This window comes from Chiloscyllium punctatum, chromosome 2 (genome assembly GCF_047496795.1).
Source record: "Chiloscyllium punctatum isolate Juve2018m chromosome 2, sChiPun1.3, whole genome shotgun sequence".
Classification (NCBI taxonomy): Eukaryota; Metazoa; Chordata; class Chondrichthyes; order Orectolobiformes; family Hemiscylliidae; genus Chiloscyllium; species Chiloscyllium punctatum.
Genome location: NC_092740.1, coordinates 82,811,577 through 82,830,234, shown reverse-complemented (window position 1 = coordinate 82,830,234; position 18,658 = coordinate 82,811,577). Strand labels below are relative to the sequence as shown.

Genomic DNA, 18,658 nt, shown 5'->3' with positions numbered 1-18,658 from the left:
TGAACATTCACAATGTCCTTAAGAATATTGTATTTCTTTCTCTAACCTGTCTGGCATACATACACAATAAGGTGGAAACCTGATTTTCCAAAGCAAATTAACCAGTCGGTCCTACTGAGAACAGACAATAAATTATGGCCTTGTCAGGAATGTCACAACAGAATTTTTCAAATTTCTTCAATACTGGGTTGCAAACCGAGAAAATGGTATTTTACTTGTTTGCCCAAAAGCTCAAATGACTCATCTACTCTGGTATAGTTTCAGTACCCACATTCCCTCCACTGAACTTCTGACTATAATTTTGGTGAAACAACAGTGTATGTTATGGTTTAACTTTAATCTTGTAATGGGATATCCAAAGCTGTGCACCATAGTCACGCTGTAGTCAAACTATTGATGTATTTACTTTATTTCCTCACTGTTTTTGCACTGTACTGCTATTTACATAATCCAGTTTTCCATAGGTCGTTTTAACACCTTTACAGACCTGCACATGCACATGCCAAATACTGAACTCCATAATATCTGTTCGTCCGATACCATCCAGCAGTTTCCAATAAAATCACCATCATAAGCTGAATTGAATCAAATGAGCTGCAAAAAAATTTGCATTTAAGTAAAAATTTACTGAATTTGCAAAACGTTATGATACGCAAACATAAAATTTACATGGAAGAATGATTTAAGATTCCTTTGCTGATAGGAATGCATTACTTTACCCTATATTCTCAAGAATGCTGTTATATGAGCACAAAGTTAATTGACAATTTATGTCATTTGAAAGGTAAGCATGAATTCGCAAGTTAAACACACAATACAAGTCAAAAAATTGTTTCAAGTAAGGAGGGCTTTATAAATGTAGCACAAATATGTCAACTAGAAATTTTAATGAGATCATCGATATGGGGTATTTATTACATTTGTCTCATAGTTTCAGTGCTGTAACTAAGCAACCTTTTCAAAAGATTTCTAGATCATTACTGTTATCCAGTTCAATTGCATCTTCAGGATCTAATGGTGGCTTTTCCATGTGAACCTCTTCTGTATCCTCCACAGAAGCTAAGGCATCATTTGTATCACTAGCAAAAGTCTCTCGTGAAGCATCATCATCCACTTGCAGGTTCAGTTCCTTAATAGCTTGCTTCATCTTTTTCCCAATGATGTGCCGTCTCCTTTTTTTGGCTGCTTTTTTGCAATTATATTCTCTCTGATTTTCATCATAAAAAATTTCCTGTTGATTGAAAGCAAGAGATGTTTTCTGACTAATTTAATATGACTGCAAAACTGTAACAAAAATAAATATTGGCAGATAATGTCCTTTACAACTAAATTTTGAGAGCTTAATCTGTGACTGAACAGAGGATCCCAGAAAGCCAAATTAAAGTAGAATACAGAACTAGAAAGGAACATATGCATGAAATTATTTTAAGAGAAAGATAGGAATACTTGTTGTTGTATAATTCTGGTTTAAGAAGCCCTCTAGTGGCCATTTGTCACATCAAGTTTTGAAAAACAAAATGCAACCGATGACACAGGATCACACAAGATTAGATTAGATTAGATTACTTAGTGTGGAAACAGGCCCTTCGGCCCAACAAGTCCACACCGACCCTTCGATGAGAAACCCACCCAGACCCATTCCCTTACATTTACCCCTTCACCTAACACTACAGGCAATTTAGCATGGCCAATTCACCTAACCTGCACATTTTTTTTTTGGACTATGGGAGGAAACCAGAGCACCCAGAGGAAACCCACACAGACACGGGGAGAATGTGCAAACTCCACACAGAGAGTCGCCTGAGGCGGGAATTGAACCCAGGTCTCTGGCGGTGAGGCAGCAGTGCTAACCACTGTGCCACCATGCTGCCCCGATAATCGATGCAGAAAATGTATTCTCATCTGCTGACAAAGAGGCATTGGAAGAGTTGAGGCAGTTGGAGGGGAAGTAAAATTAGATGTTGTGGACTTATGTGTGGAATCTATAAAAAAGGCTTTATAAAATGTTATTATCATGTGGCAAGATAAATGGCAGTTGGCCTAACAAGTCCATACCAGTGTTTACCATCACCTGAATCTTCCCTCCTCTAAATGTTCCTTTGGAGTATTAATTCATGTCTCTATCACATGTAATCAACTTCTCCTTGATTACGTTAACAAAGGCAAATCTTAGCAGGACTTATACACTTAATGGTTAAGGTTCTGGGGCATGTTGCTGAACAAAGGGAGTGCAGGCTCATCGTTCCTTGAAAGTGCAGTCTCAGGTAGATAGGATCGTGAAGAAGGTGTTCTGTATGCTTTCTTTTATTGGTCAGAACATTGAGTACAGAAGTTGGGAAGTCAAATTGTAGCTGAACAGGATATCGGTGAGGGTGCTTTTGGAATATTGTATGCAAATCTGGTCTCCCCCTATAAAAAGGAGGTTGTGAAACTTGAAAGGGTTGAGAAAATATTTACAAGGATGTTACCAAGGTTGGAGGGTTTGAGCTATAGGGAGACTCTGAATAGGTTGGGGCTGTTTTCCTTGGAGCATCAGAGACTGAGTGACCTTCTAGAGGTATAGATAGGGTAAATAGACAAGATCTTTTCCCTGGGTTGGGGTGAGTCCAGAACTAGACGGCATAAGTTTAGGTGAGAGGGGAAAGATTTAAAAGGGGACCCAAGAGACATACTTTTTCATGCAAAGGGTGCTATGTGTACAGAATGAGCTGCCAGAGGATATGGAGGAGGCTGGTACAACTACTCATTCAAATACCTTTTAAATGTTGTATGTGAACAGAAAGAGTTTAGAGGGATATGGACCAAGTGCTAGCAAATGGGACTGGATTAATTTAGGATATCTGGTTAGCATGGATGAGTTGGACGGAAGGGTCTGTTTCTGTGCTGTACATCTAAGACTATATGCTTCAACCACTTAAAATAGTAACAAGTTCCAAATTCACACCATTCTTTGACTGAAGAGGTTTCTCCCAGATTTTCTTTTGGCACTCTCAAATCTATATCGATGACCTTTAGTGATCCTCTTCCCCATAATCAGAATCATTCTGTGTCGACCCTATCGAAAGCTTTTAGAAATTTGAAATTAAGAGAAACAGTCCATTAATTATTGCCTGACGTTTATGCCCATCCATTTCTGATAAATTCCTCATAAATCATCTTTGCACCACTCCATTGCCTTGTAGCTGCAAAGGAAACTTAACTGTTCACCAAATTCCCCAAGCTAAGTACACTGCAGAGGCATTAATCTGTTGCGATGAGCGTTGAGTCACTCATGTAATGCATCTGAACTCTGCCTACACATTTACACTTTCAGCAGACATTACAAAATAACAACCAGCAGCTAAAGCACTGATTTTAGGCAAAGAACAAAATCAATGTTCGCCCTTATCAAACAGTGGTGTGTGATGATTAAGTTAATTACATAAAAATGTTTCAGCTCTAACCTTGATTTGGTCTTGAGTGATGCTTGGTGTATTTTTCAACAATTGCAAGTAAACTCCACCAGGTGTTCTTCTTCGACTGCCATCCTATGAAACAGAAAAACAATTGCACAACGAAGCTGGATTCATGCAAAAAAAAACTAGCCTCCCTTTCTGCAAATCCATCTTTGCTTACTAATTCACTGTTCCTCCAACTCCTGTTAGACCTCGACTTTTCTTTTTGTTTACACGTGTCTCAGACATTTCCACTTTTTCTTTTGATCTCCTGGGACACGTAGTTCTACATCCTCACTTTCTCTTAGAGACCTGGAGAAAGACCTCCAGCTGCAAACTTTTGAAGTGACAAAAGCATTTCAGCTCTCCCTAAGGACAAAATCATAACACATCTCTAAGCACTATTATGCTTTCTTTAGAAAGCACTGTTTTATTAAGGGATCTTTGCCATCTTAAATGTAAAGTCTAACCTCCCAAGCCCATTTTGACCATAACACACAGGGCAGAGGTAGGCTCGTCAGCCCAAGTCTATTCCACCATTCAAACTCATGGCTGATCTGAATCCTCAATTCCAGTTTCCTGTCTTTTCCCCCAAAACCCTCGATTCCCTTACTGATTAAAAATCTCTCTACCTTGGCCTTGAATATTCTTAATGGCTCAGCAGTAAAGAATTCCAGAGACACTCATCCTCAAGAAATTCCTCATCCATCTTAAATATATGATAGAGTCAGACAACGTGAAAACAGACCCTTTGGTTCAAATCGTCCTTGCAGACCAGACATCCAAATCTAAACTAGTCCCACTGCCAATATTCAGCCCCTATCCCTCTAAGCCCTTCCTACTCATGTACCCATCCAGATGCCTTTTAAATGTTGTCATTGTATCCATCTCCACCACTTCCTTTGGATGAATGCACCGTGCTCTGTTTGAAGCTAAGCCTCAGATCCTTTATAAAATCTTTCCCCTCCCACCTTAAACTTATGTCCTCTAGCTTTGGACTCCTCCATCCTAGGAGAAAAGACCTTGGCTATTCACCCTATCCATGCCCCTCATGATTTTATGAGGTCACCTAAGTTTCTGATGCTCCAAGGAAAATAGCCCCAGTTTATTCAGCCTCTCCCTAGAGCTCATACCCTCCAGTCCTGGCAACATCCTTGTAAATCTTTTCTGCACACTCTCTAGTTTAACAATATCCTTCTTATAGAAGGACAATAATTTTACGCAGTATTAGATTAGATTAGATTAGATTACTTACAGTGTGGAAACAGGCCCTTCGGCCCAACAAGTCCACACCGCCCCGCCGAAGCGTAACCCACCCATACCCCTACATGTACATCTACATCTACATCTACATCTACCCCTTACCTAACACTACGGGCAATTTAGCATGGCCAATTCACCTAACCTGCACATCTTTGGACTGTGGGAGGAAACCGGAGCACCCAGAGGAAACCCACGCAGACACGGGGAGAACGTGCAAACTCCACACAGTCGCCTGAGGCGGGAATTGAACCCGGGTCTCCAGCGCTGTGAGGCAGCAGTGCTAACCACTGTGCCACCGTGCCGCCCACTATTCTATAAGTGGTCTCACCAAAGTCCTGTACAGACACAACATGTCAACCCAACTCCTATAATCAATATTCTAACCAATGAGGGCATGTGTATCAAACACCACCTTCACCAATCTGTCCACCTGTGACTCCAATTTCGAACTATTCTAAGATGACGACTCTTGGTCCTAGATTTCCCACAAGAGGAAACAACCTTTCTGCAGCTACCCTATCCAAGTCCTCTACTAATCTTATTTGTTACAATACATTCACCACTCATTCTTCTAAATTCTAATGAGTATAGGTCTAACCTATCAAATCTCCTCTTGGAAAATAGGCTGATACCAGGCATGGAGGGACTATCTCTGGACTGCCTCCAGTACCAGTATATCTTTCCTGGGATCAGCCTTGCATTGGGAAAACAAGATTCTTCAGCAAGTTGGAAGATTGATATCACTGAATCCAAAAAATATCCAATCGCTCCAATAGACAACAAGGCCATTAGTATTAAAGGAGTTGCCTCAGCTCCCATATCTACTTGTATTGGTAATGCAATAATGTAAAACCTTACAACTTAAACACTACACGGATTTTATTTTGCAAATCCATTTCTTCTGTTACAACTCTTAACAGGCAACACCCTGAATAAACTGTCAAAAATTATAACTGTAGAAACTTAACCCAGCATCCAATACTTTCCAATTTCCTGTGCCAAATACCTTAGGAGGTCAACTTGCAAAAATAGTCTTTAAGATTATCTTTATTTCATGTTATGCTAAGGGAGTGTCTCAACCTATTTTAGTTCATGACTGGCTAACAGTCATCTAAATTAACCTGGAATTTGACAACCACGAGAGGGGTTTTGGATTTGTGATCAATAATGTTTGAGGATGTCCTTTATTAACACTGAAGCATTAAGACAGAACTCAAAACAATGACCATGTTGAGTCCTTGCTGGAGCATGGTTCCTTGTGCAACGAATTTTATTCAGTATCTTACACAATCACTTTGAGAAATTCAACGATATTGCCAAATTGTTATTTGATTGCAGAAGGCATCACAAACGTGTGGATGAGCATCTCTGGAGTCAGCGGACTGGGCCATGTACAGGTTCTCAGCAGAATACCTCCACAAGTATGCCACTGCCATAATGGACTTAATTAGAAAATGTGTGGAAGACTGTGTAATAAAGAAGTCAATCGAAGTGTTCTTCGACCAGGAAGACCATACATGCAGCACTCAAGTTGGATGACCCAGACTGATACAGGAACTCCAGATATGACTTACACAATGTCATTCGGACTAAGTTAGAGCCCCAAACCTATCAAACAGGCTCCTGCTGTCTGTGGCAAGGCCCAAACAAGATTACGGAATACAAGCCGAAACAGAGCAAGATAGCAGACAAAGACATCTCCCTCCCTGATGCGGGCAATGCTTTCTATGCTCAGTTTGAGCAGAATGCCAGTGACACAGTGCCACCTGCCCCAACAGCCGCTGGAGATGTCAGATCAGTCTTTCTGGGAGTCAACCCAAGGAAAGCGATGGGCCCAGGTGGTGTCCCCGGACTAGCATTCGCATCCTGTGCAGACCAGCTGGAGGAGGTAATTACCGACGTCTTCAACCTCTCCCTCCTACAAGCAAAAGTCCCCACTTGCTTCAAGACAACCGCCACCATACCTGTACCTAAGAATACACATGTGATGCCCTTTCATGACTATTGCAAAATCAGGAAATGCTTCAAGAGGCTGGTCATGGCCCATATTAAATCCAGTCTTCCAGCTTGCCTCTATCTCCTACAATTTGCCTACTGACACAACCGGTACACAGGATTGAAATAAACACAGTTTATTCACCATCTTACTATTTTCAACAAACACTTCACCAGAGGACCGAACAATCTGGACCACTGCAACACAACCATCAAAGATGCCTACCACTCCATCCCTAAACAGTCCAAAGATGTGCAGGTCAGGTGAGTTGGCCATGCTAAATGGCCCATAGTGTTAGGTGCATAACTCAGAGGGAAACGGGTCGGTGTGGATTGGTTGGGCCGAAGGGCCTGTTTCCACACTGTTGGGAATCTAATCTAATCTAAACTGATCCCATTCCTCTCCCCATCCAAATCCAACAGCACTTAAAAGAACTACTGGTCACCATCCCTCTTCCTCACCAAGGGATGCAGCAACCAGCTGTCACACTCCATGACTAGCTCAGCTAAGATTAGCTAACTAAGCAAAGAATGGATACTGAAACTGATTTTCTCCTGAATGGCGCTGTTTAGTTGCTCCACAGACAGAGTCGTGGAGTCACACACAATTTTTAAAAAGACAGGCATTACTTACAACAATCATGAGTCCACCATTCTGTTCCACTTCCGCTGTTTGAATCAGAAGTTCTATTGCTTTCTTCCTTCCAATTGTTTTAACAACCCTGTGAATCAGGTCAGTTTTTGGTTCTCGGAGCCTGAATAATAGAAATTTGAAATTTCTGTTACATTTTCTGCAACACATTTTTCATAACAGATGCACACTGCTTCAACATTCTCGATCATTTTGGGGCATATTTTAAAATAATTTTCCATGGAAAAATGAACTCCAGGGTCAAAATAAGTGTCATTAGATGGGCTTAGATATTGAGCAAGCCATTTTTCTCCCCACTCAGAAAAATGAGGACAACCTGCCACCACTAAGATGTCAAACCTTCCAGTCCTAGGTATTATATGCAAATCTCGTAATCAGTATGTGCTGTATCTCCGAATTCAAAAGGTGGGTGTCTTAAAAACACGTCAGCCTTGGGATGCAGCTTCAAATTTCATCTATGTACACTTTCAGTGGAGTTAAATCCACCTAGTGATTGTTCCTTATTAGTGAAGAAGGTGTGGGAAGACGAGAGAAGAGAGGAGGAGGGAGTGGTGGAGAAAAATTCGACCACACTTGTCAGGCACGATCGATTTCCAAATCCACCTTTGTTCTGTCATGTTCAGCACAGGCAGGATCCATTTTGAACTTCAAAACAATTTGAAATTGAGAACAGGATACAAAACAGGTGACATAGATGGCTATCCAAAGTCACCAGACCTTTGTGGATCAGAACCACTCCTGTAACACAACAATTTTTATAGATGGACCACAGAAAGCATTCTATCTGGATGTATCACAGCATGGATTGGCAACTGCTCTTCCCAAGGCAGCAAGAGAGAGAGAGTTGTGAACAACATCACATAAACCAGTCTTCCATCCACTGAGGCCATCTTCCTGCTGCTTCAGGAAAGCTGCCAACATAATCAAAGACCCTTCACATTCTGGTTATACTCTCCTCCACCCTCTTCCAGCAGGCAGATGTGGAAGTTTAAATAAATATACAAATAGATTTTTCCATCTTGTTGTCAGACTTTTGGAATGGACTTTACCAATGTTAATTCTGAACTCACTCTCTGCACCTTCTCTGTGGCTATAACATTGTGTTCTGCACTCTGTTCTGCTACCCTAATGCACTTTGTGTGGTTCTGTCGGTCTATATAGCATGGAAAACAACACTTCTCACTGTATCTCAACAACATAACAACAAATCAATTTATCTTTAAGTAGGAGAATGATTAATTTTTCAAACTAAAACAGTTCCAAAATCAAGAAATGTACAAAATAGGAGGCGAGGGCCATTCAGCCATGTGTGTCTGCTCCACCATTTAATGTGATTATGACTCATGATCATCCAACTCAGCACACTGTTCTAGCTTTCACCCTCCAGTCCCATTAGCCTCAAGAACCAACTCTCTGGTGCCTGCAACCTATTTCCTTTAAAACCCCCGAGATACAAACCATATGAGGTTCTACAGATTTGTCAATCTTTAATAAATTATTTTGCTTATGTTAATATGGATCTGTTTCTGATTCAATGCTGGTTTCCTTGGAGAGTCTGTCATCTTGTCAACTTCCTCTATATTGAGTAGAAATGCTATTATTATTTTCAGCAGGTCTGCAACTGCCTTATTTTCACTGGTAACATCTAATGTCATGGGGGTCCACACTGAATTGGAACATTTTTTTCCCTTAATTATTGAAAAAAAATTGTATTGATTATTATGTCCTTTACATGCCTCTTCATACTCAAGATTTTGAGGGGCTTTTGTTCTGTTAACCTCTATTCTGTTTTTCTTTCACATTTGCCACGACACAATCTATTTTTTGCATTATTTTAGTTTTATCACAACTCTTTAGTTACCGGTGTGTTTTTTTGGAAATATGGTTCTTACCCTTAGAGGTGTAAACATGTTCTGAATCTCATTCATATGTTTATTAATTATTTCCCTCTACTTTTCTGTTGTTTTATCCATTAACAGTTGTTCAGTTTACTATGAACAATCTCTATTCTCATTGCATCGAAGTCAGCTTCACAAATTTTGTTTCTTCTTTGCAAATGCTATGCTGAATACAATCAGATTAAGATCAATAACAGATAAATGTTCCTTCACCAGTGGACACCAAACTAAATCAGGCTCATTATTAAATCTAACATGGCAGGAATTTTATTGGTTCTAGGGTACATAGCTTGAGACACACAAGAAGTTCACTATCTTGGTGACATGCTAGACGTTGCCTGATGGGAATCACTATGTCAACATGCACAACAGTGATAAAAGAAACATAGCATAAGTCAGACATGGATGAACTGATGCCTGCAGAGGGTAGAATGTGAGAGAATAGTCAGGAATGCAATGGAAGTCAAGTTTCAAAGGTAACAAATATGAACAGGGTTTCAGCTACAGTTCAAGTGAAATGGGCATAAAGTCAGAAACTGTTATGGAGTTGGAGGTAGGTAGTCTTGCTTAGAATACAAATGTAGCTGGAAGAACAACTTGGTGTCAAAAATGACTCTTAATCCTTTCCCATTTCATAATTCTATCCATAAACTTGCTTCTCTCTTACCACTGAATTGATTTCAATCTTCATCAAGGTGGTTCCCGTGCCATTTTCCCCAGCTTTCCTATAGAAATTCTAACCTGGTATATTTCGTTCTTGGTCCTATCTTCAAGTCATGTCTCAGTAATAGTCAACATGTAAAATCTTCTTCATTAAATCCGATTTTCAGTTGCTGAATTGTTGGTTTACATGTATAAATTGAGACATTGCTGCAAATGAGTATCTCCTAGCAACAGTGTATCAGACTAAACAGGTTTAATATAGAATTCAGTGCATCAGGGCTTGTGTGATACAGTAGTAGTGTCCTATCTCTGGGCCAGGAGCCTGCGCTCAAGTCACCTGCTCGAGAGGTGTGTCGTAACACCTGTCTCGGTTGATTAGAAATATAGCAAACTTTGTTTTAACTGGTACCTTATGAATGATACTCTTGATAAACCGGCAAAAATGATATACCTCAAGTACCAGAGGTTCACTGTATTATCACGACATCAGAGTAATCAGTTGAGGATATGAGTGAGAAGGCTCTCTGCTGGTAAGTTTTATTTAAGGATATTAACAATGCAACTTTAAGTGATAAATGCTGTAAATTAAGTATAACAGTGATCTGTATAGCCACTGCATTACATTTCTATTACTGTGTGTATGTTTTTACATTAATAATGTGGACCTCTTTATAAGCCATAATATTTATTCAACTGACACACTCCTGGTCCCATAGTCGGAGTCATGGAGATGTACAGCATGGAAACAGACCCTTCAGTCTAACTTGTCCATGCCGACCAGATATCCTAAATTAATCAAGTCCCATTTGTCAGCATTTGGCCCATATCCCTCAAACCCTTCCGATTCACATACAATATTTAAAAGGCATCTGAATGGGTAATTTTACCAGCCCCCACTACTTCCTCTGACAGCTCACTCCATACATGTACCACCCACTGCACGAAAAGGTTGCTTTTTAGGTCCTTTTTAAAAATTCCCCTTAAACTAAGGCTTCTAGTTTTGGGCTCTGCTACACTGGGGAAAAAGACCTTGGCTATTTAACCTATCCATACCCCTTATGATTTTATAAACTTCTATAAGGTCATTCCCTCAACCTCCAGGTTAATAAAGTGCCAGTTAATAAAAAATGTTCTGTACCTACAATTCAGCTTTAAACACTAGCTAAAATTACTATGGCTACTGACAAGCTAAAGGCTAAGTTTTAAAAAATCAGAAAGGAGGTCAAGTAATATAGTCGCCTGGAACCAAAGCTTTTGTGCAATACTTGTAACAATAATGCAACTGTGTTCAAAATGGAGGAGTTGAGACAGGATCCTCAAGGTATTCTCTAAAGATCTGATTATAGCTTTAATTGTATTAAGTTCCCCCCATGTTGCATTATAGTTTCTGTTGATGCTATGCCAAAATCACTTAATTTGTACTGATGTCATCTCATCGTATTACAATGGCCCCTTGAAAAACCCATCTTGTACATTAATGTCCTTGGTGGAGGAAATCTGCCGGCTTTGCCTATCTGACCTACATATGACTACAATCAGCAATCTGATTGACTCTTAGAGATGAACATCATCTGGCGGCAAGATGGCTCAGTGGTTAGCACTGCTGCCTCGCAGCACCAGGGACCAGAGCTCAACTCCAGCCGTGGGCGACTACGTGTGGAGTTTGCACATTCTCCCCATGTCTGCGTGGGTTTCCTCTGCGTGCTCCGGTTTCCTCCCACAATCCAAAGATAGGCAGGTTAGGTGAATTGGCCAAGCTAAATTGCCCATAGTACTCAGGGATGAGTAGGTTAGGTGCATTAATTAGGGGAAAATGTAGAGTGGTAGGGGAATGGGTCTGGTGGATTACCCCTTGGAGAACTGATGTTGGGCCGAATGGCCTATTTCCACACAGTAGGGATTCTGTAACATTCAGGCCTTACCAAGGACATTCATACCCTAAGAAATAAAAACAAATCTATTTGAACAGCCTACTTCACTTACTGTTTGGAGACAAAGGTATTTTTTACTTCCGCTTTCTTTGAACAATACTTTTGACTTTTGTCAAAGAACAAAAAGGATGGAGGTAATGTTCGATGACTATTCCACAGTTGGGTATGCCACAAAGACTCAGGGGCACATAGAACATGTGGCAAATTTGCTGAGACTCACCCAAGGTAGAAATTTAAACTGCAGATAGGTTTTCTGCAGAGGTAATATTAAGGTGCTATCAGCTGTCATATTCTAGATAAACAGAACATACCAACCTATAAGCTATTTCATCCGAAATCTTATTTGGACTATCATCTTCTTTAATATCACATTTTCCCTTGTAGTTCATTTCAAGCCTTTCCCCTAGCCTCTCCTTAACGGGCCTTTTTCGCTTGAGATTGCTTTGATTACACTCTTCCTGGTTTTTGATTTTCCTTCCATCCTGTATATACTCATCTAATTCTGCTTCTAACTTATTCATTTCCTCGTCCTCTTCCCGACGCTGTTTTGCCATCATCTTCTTTGCCATTGCATAATTGTAAGTCTCAGACTGTCGAGAGTTCATGTCAATGCAGCCCTCCATTCCCAAAATTCCCAGCTCTGTTGCCACAGCATCTTGATTCTGCTCCTGTAACACTGAGCCCCAAATATTGTTAACTTTGCGACCTTGTACTTTTGCAGGATTTCCAGTCCCCATAAAACCATCACCAACTGGACCAAAAGGCATGCCTGGAGGTTTTAAAGGTAGATTGTTTGCATTGTTTGAACACTTTTGACGCTTCCTTCGCCATAAGAGTCTTTCCTCATCATCAGAATCAAGATCACTCTCTTCACTCGAATTGTCAGATGTCGTGGTTCGGTAGCGGCTGCTCAAATCAAATGAAGATGGATGAGCTGGCACATCATTTTGTGCATTAAAGGGTGTAGTTGGGAAGTTGGGTATAGCAGCTTGTTGGTTCTGCAAATGAAGTACAATACAGTTACTAAGCATGAACATTATGTTCGGCCTAATTAAAATTATTGCTTTGGAAAATAACATGCAAGTGATAATTTGCTATTCACACTTTGCTGTGGCTACTAAAATGGCTGCCACCTCTCCAACCAATGTTTCAAATTTATTCTTTCACCCCGTTCGTAATGCATTTTGCCAATGGACTTTCTTGCTCTTATTTTGCAATGTATTGCATGCCCCCATGTACTTGAGATATTTTCCCTTCAGCAATTGAAATAATTTTGTCCAACAATAAAAAGAGATTGCATTAACCGCCTAAATTTTATTTACAACCTGAAATTCTATCTTTATAGTGAAGATCTCAGTCTTTCAAACACCTGGGTTTGGAACTAGATACCTTTGCTCAGATCACAGCCATGAACTGAATTTGCTTTGTACAAACATCATGAGGAATCAAAATCAAAATTTGACCAGTTGCATAAAGAAATATTGGGACCAGTGACCAAGAACTTGGTCAGGGGCATCATAAACAAAGGAGGGAAGTAAATAGATGGAGAGGATTAGGGAAGAGGTTCTCAAGCTTACAGCCTAAGCAACTAAAGGTACAGCCAAAAATGGCTAAATAAAATTAGAGATGTGCAACATCGAGGAGCTCAGTAATCCAAAAAAAAATCTTGTTACAGTTTTTGGGCTGTTAACAAATTGCAGAGATAAGTTGGGACAAGACCACTAAAGGACTTGAAAAGATGTGAATTTTAAACAAAAATCAAAAGAACTGCAGATGCTGTAAATTATAAATGAAAACAGAAATTGTTGGAAAAGCTCAGTAGGTCTGACAGCATCTGTGGAGAGAATTCAGAGTCAATGTTTCAGATCGAATGACCCTCCCTCAAAAGCCATTCGGGGCCACTTGGTGGCTCAGTGGTTAGCCCTGCTGCATCTCAATGCCAGGGACCTGGGTTCAATTCCAACCTCTGCGTGGAGTTTGCACATTCTCCGTGTCTGCATGGGTTCCTTTCAGATGCTCCAGTTTTCTCCCAGTCAAAAGACGTGCAGGTTAGGTGAATTAGCTTTGGGAGGTGTCAGGTTGCAGGGATAGGATGGGATGCACTTTGGAGGGTCAGTGTAGACTTGATGTCTACACTGTGAGGATTCTATGACGACTCAAAATGTTAACTCTGATTTCTCTCCACAGATACTGCCAGACAGGTTGAGCCTTCCCAGCAATTCCTAATTTTGTTTGAGGATTTTAAAAGTTGTTGTCACACTTTGCAACAAACTAGGTCAATGAACGTGGATTGAAGGGGAAGTGGAACTTCAACTTCAACAGTTGGCTTGAAGCTGATGAGTTTTCAGTATACCCTGACACCATCGAGCTTTCCCTCATCATCTATGTTGACTTCCACATTGTCTATAATAGTCAAACTGCTATGAAAAAGTACAGGACGAGCACAAATTTCCAAACAAATACTGGGCAGACTGAAGACATTCCATTCTCCCACACCAGACTGCAATAATGCCACTGAAAGCCAGACAGGAAGTATTGGAATAGTCAAGTTCAGACAGTAACTCTCTTGTCAGTAAGATGTCAGCAACAAAGAAGCTGAGGGAGGGACCCAGTTCATTATTTTCAGAGTGAAAATCAGTACAGTACTCCTGGTAAAGGAGGAGATGGGACTGCACAGTGGCTAAGTGATTAGCATAGTGGTGCCTCACAGCGTCAGGAACCCAGGTTAAATTCCACCCTTGTGGGACTACGTTTGTGGTGTTCGCACATTTTCCACAAATCTGCAAGGGATACTTCCCACAGTCCAAAGATGCGCAGGTTAGGTGGATTGGCCATGAATATGCAGGGTTACAGGAAAAGAGTAAGGGGTGGGTTCAGATGGGATGCTTTTTGGAGGGCCAGTGTGAACTCGATGGGCTGAATGGCCTGCTCCCATACTGTAGGGATTCTATGACATAGAGGTGGAAACTGCGTCAAACATCACATCACACAGTGTCAAACAGTTAGACTTGGCCTCAAGCGATGGCTTTGGGCTTTCTGACACAATGGAAAACAATTCAGCTCATTTGATGTCAGGCAATCACAATGACAAATCAAAGGTGGTGAACAGCTTGAGAGAAAGTGACAAACCAGGTGTCTGTGTACATATGGAACCTGGCAGGTTTTTAGAAGATGTCACTGAAAAATAGCAGGAGCCAGGGAGACAATCTTGGAGAAGCTACTGATAGGAATGTTCTGATATACAGCACGTGTGGTAATAAAGGATAGGTGGTTGTATGGTACTATACTTAAATTTTCACATTGCATCAGCACTAGTTGCTGATGGAATATTCTAGAAGCTTCCACTCAAACATTTTCAAAATTAAGAAAACTAACATGCAAATTTGGATTTTATTCAGGTAAAATTTATTTTTAAAAAGTACAAACCCACAAGCGGAGACAGAACATTACGACAGATTAACCACAGCTTACACACAATGGAATTTAGAAAGCCTACCTATAGGCCCAAACACTCAAGATGTTAATCTTTGCACCAACAGAATTCCCCTCCGGCAAAAAGGTGAATTCAGATCAAATAATTCCAATTACTTGGATTGTTCTAGACACAACCCTAAATAGCCCCTGAATGATGTTATAACAAATCCGCAATAGCTAAGTTTCAAGAAAGATGTCTTGTACAACAAAACAAACTGTCCAGCTACACTGTTTGATAGCTAAGTGTTCATGTTGGGTAGGTTACTTCCTGCAGAGTTTAATGAGTATCATAAGGTATTCTGTATCCACCTGAATATCTTAGATAGCAAAACATCCCAAACTGCATGACTGAAATAGTCTTAAAGGAGGAAAAAAAAAGAGACCATATAGATATATACCTGATCAAGCAGCTGGACAACTTTCCTAATAAATACTTTTTAAAAGTAGCATCTTAAAGAAAGTAAGAGATACAAGTCCAGGTGAGTCTTAAAATGCTTTAAATAGTTTAAATATACTTGAACGTTTCACTTTAACATTTTAACCAGAGAGAAAGGAAACTATTTGAGAGATGCCTGCAAGGGTGCTTGGTCTTTCCATTTAAATTATAATAAACAAAGCTGGAAGGGTACAGACATGTTTGCAAAAGGGGTAAATAAACTTGCATTAACTCATTGTTGTGCATTGGCGTTACTCAAGGTAAACAGACAGAAGAGTGGGGTATTTTTCCTCTAAAGATAAGCATGCTGTCAGGACAGTTGGAAATTCAGTTACCATGACATTTCTAAGCTTGATCAACTTGAAGTTTGTGAAGGAAATCAGGTGCAATCATTCACTAATGTCATTTTATAGATCAGCCATACAAAAGCAAGTGCAAATCTAAAAACAGAAAACACTGCAACCTACTTAGCAGGTCTGGCAGCATGTGTGGAACAGTTAACATTTCAGGTTTGCGACCTTCCATTGCTAGTCTTTTGAGACCTGGCCCATGCAGAGATTGTTGCTGAGATTGAAAGCCCTATTGATGCAACTGTTACTACAGTCAACTACAGGTGGGGCTACTGGGCTCGTGCATTTGCCAACAGCAAAAAGAGGCTGACCTGAAATGCGAGTTTTGCATACCTCCCTGCAGCATATTCAGCTTTTAAACATTACCGAAGGCCGGTAGTTCAGGCTGGGGAGAGATAAATTGGAGGGAGATGCACAAGAGGATAGACAGAGTGGGAAGATAGCATAAACTCTGGTGGTGGAGGCTCCACAGAAAGAGGAGGAAAAGGATACCAAAGGGTTTAGAAAGAGGGGTCGCTGGACTAGAAACCTTGAACGGTTTTTCTTTCCTCCACAAGATGCTGCTGAGTTTCTCCAACAATCGCTGGGTGGGGGGATGGGTGGGGGGATGGGTGGGGGGATGGGGGGGAGAGGGGGGGGGGGAGAGGGGCGGGGGAGGGGGGGAAGGGACTGGCTGCAAAAGGGTCTTGGAATAAGGACGTGAATTTTAAAAGTGAAGCTATTTCTAGTTTGGGGCTTGGTGTTGGAGGGAGGGTACGGACAGTGCTGCACTCTCCCACCCCCAGCACAGAGGCCGGTTACACCAGTCAGTCAGACCCCCCCCCCCCCCAGTGCTGGGGAGGGACAGGACACTGAGAGTCCATTGTACTCGGGCTGGCTCTCCATGCAACAAGACTCTGTTCATGATTACAGCCCACGGCTCAGTCCTAGGGGGGAGGGGGGGAACCCTTACAACTGTAAACCCCCGCCCCGGTACCTGCGGCTCTCCGCCCGTGGTCATCTCCGAGTCAGACTCAGAGTCCAGCACCTCCCCGTCCTCCAGCGGCGCCGCCATCCCTGCTGCAGAGCCCCGACCCGGAAACCAAACCCACTCTCTCCTCCCCCTCCTCCTCCAGAGCCGCACTTCCGGGTCACGGCCTCCCGCCTTGAGCTGCTCTCACTCTGGGCACGCGGGGGCGCTGCACTGGCTCACTGCCTTTCCAGGTGCTGCTCCTGCTCCCTCTATGTTGTGGGCTATTGTGTCCTCTCTCTCTCTTCATCACATAGGGAGGGAGAGAGGCAATTGGTTTTATATCTCAGAATCATATAAGTGTTACAGGGCAGAAGCAGACTGTTCAGAGCACCTCATATGCACCGGCTCTCTGAATGAGGATAGTTACTTGCTACCAATCTCCTACTTTTCCCCTGTACTCTTGCATATTATTTCAATCCAAATATTCATCCAATACCTTCTTGAATGCCCTTGTTATACTTCCATAATCTCACTACTCGTTGTGTAACAACGTTTTGGTTCGCCTTTGCATTTATTTGGCAAATCATTTTAAACCTGTGCCATCTGGTTCTTGATTCTTTTAACATCTCTTTGTAAAGAGTTGTGGAAAACTGGCTGGATCAATGAAGGTTTCTGCAGGTGGGATCACCAAATAAGTAGTGCACCAAGTTGTCCTGTTTAAGGTACTTGTCATTTATAAAAGTGAAAAAAAGCTTCAGAACCAAAAAAACACTCAATGAAGTCTATTATTATTGATGTCATCTGCATATTGTGGTTGTTTTTAATTAATGTGTTGAGGCATATTATGACACATATCTGAATGCAGTGGGATTTGAACCCAGGCCTTTTAGCTCAGAGGTAAGGATACTACTAATGTGCCACAAAACCCTCACAGACATTTCATACTTAGTACTACCCACTGTTCATGTTCATCAAGAGCAATCTTAGTTACTCCATGCTCCTTCCACAGGACATGGAAAAACTCTGGAAAAGATTAAGATAGAGTGAGTTACTGCTCATAGACTCATAGAGTCTAAGGCACAGAAACAGACCCTTCGATCCAACCAGACTGTACTGAACATAATCCCAAACTAAACTAGTCCCATTGCCTGCTCCTGGCCCATATCCCTCCAAACCTTTTCTATTCATGTACCTATCCAAATGTCTTTTAAATGTTGTAATTGTATCTGCTTCCACCACTTCCTCAGGAAGTTCATTTCACACGTGAACCACTCTTGGTGTAAAAGATTTGCTTCTCATGTCTTTTTTACATGTTTCTTCTCTCACCTTAAAAATGTGCTCCCTCATCTTGAAATCCCCTATCCTAGGGAAAAGACAACTACCATTAATTCAATCTATACATCTCATTATTTTTTAAACTTCGATAACATTCCCAAGTCCTACTAGTCTAAAACCTAGAAACTATCAGCCAGGCCTACATGGGATGGGTCTTTACGAAGATCCTCCCACAATTCCAAGCTATTCTGTACAGAACAGCCAAAGATTAGAGCCTCCACATGGCTAGGCCTAAAGTATAATAAAAGATTCAGGAACAGCTGACATAACTCTAT

General features: G+C 41.2%; 1 protein-coding gene across 1 annotated transcript; it reads right to left on the bottom strand.

Moving 5' to 3' along the window:
* Positions 1-380: 380 nt before the first annotated feature.
* Positions 381-17,172, bottom strand: phax (phosphorylated adaptor for RNA export). The gene is made up of 5 exons (XM_072584752.1): positions 17,073-17,172; positions 12,152-12,834; positions 7,327-7,447; positions 3,444-3,527; positions 381-1,231 (listed from the first exon to the last, which is right to left on the bottom strand). Exons 1-5 carry the CDS (start codon positions 17,148-17,150, stop codon positions 959-961), a joined length of 1,239 nt encoding a protein of 412 aa, XP_072440853.1. The 5' UTR covers positions 17,151-17,172; the 3' UTR covers positions 381-958.
* Between the last annotated feature and the right edge of the window lie 1,486 nt (positions 17,173-18,658).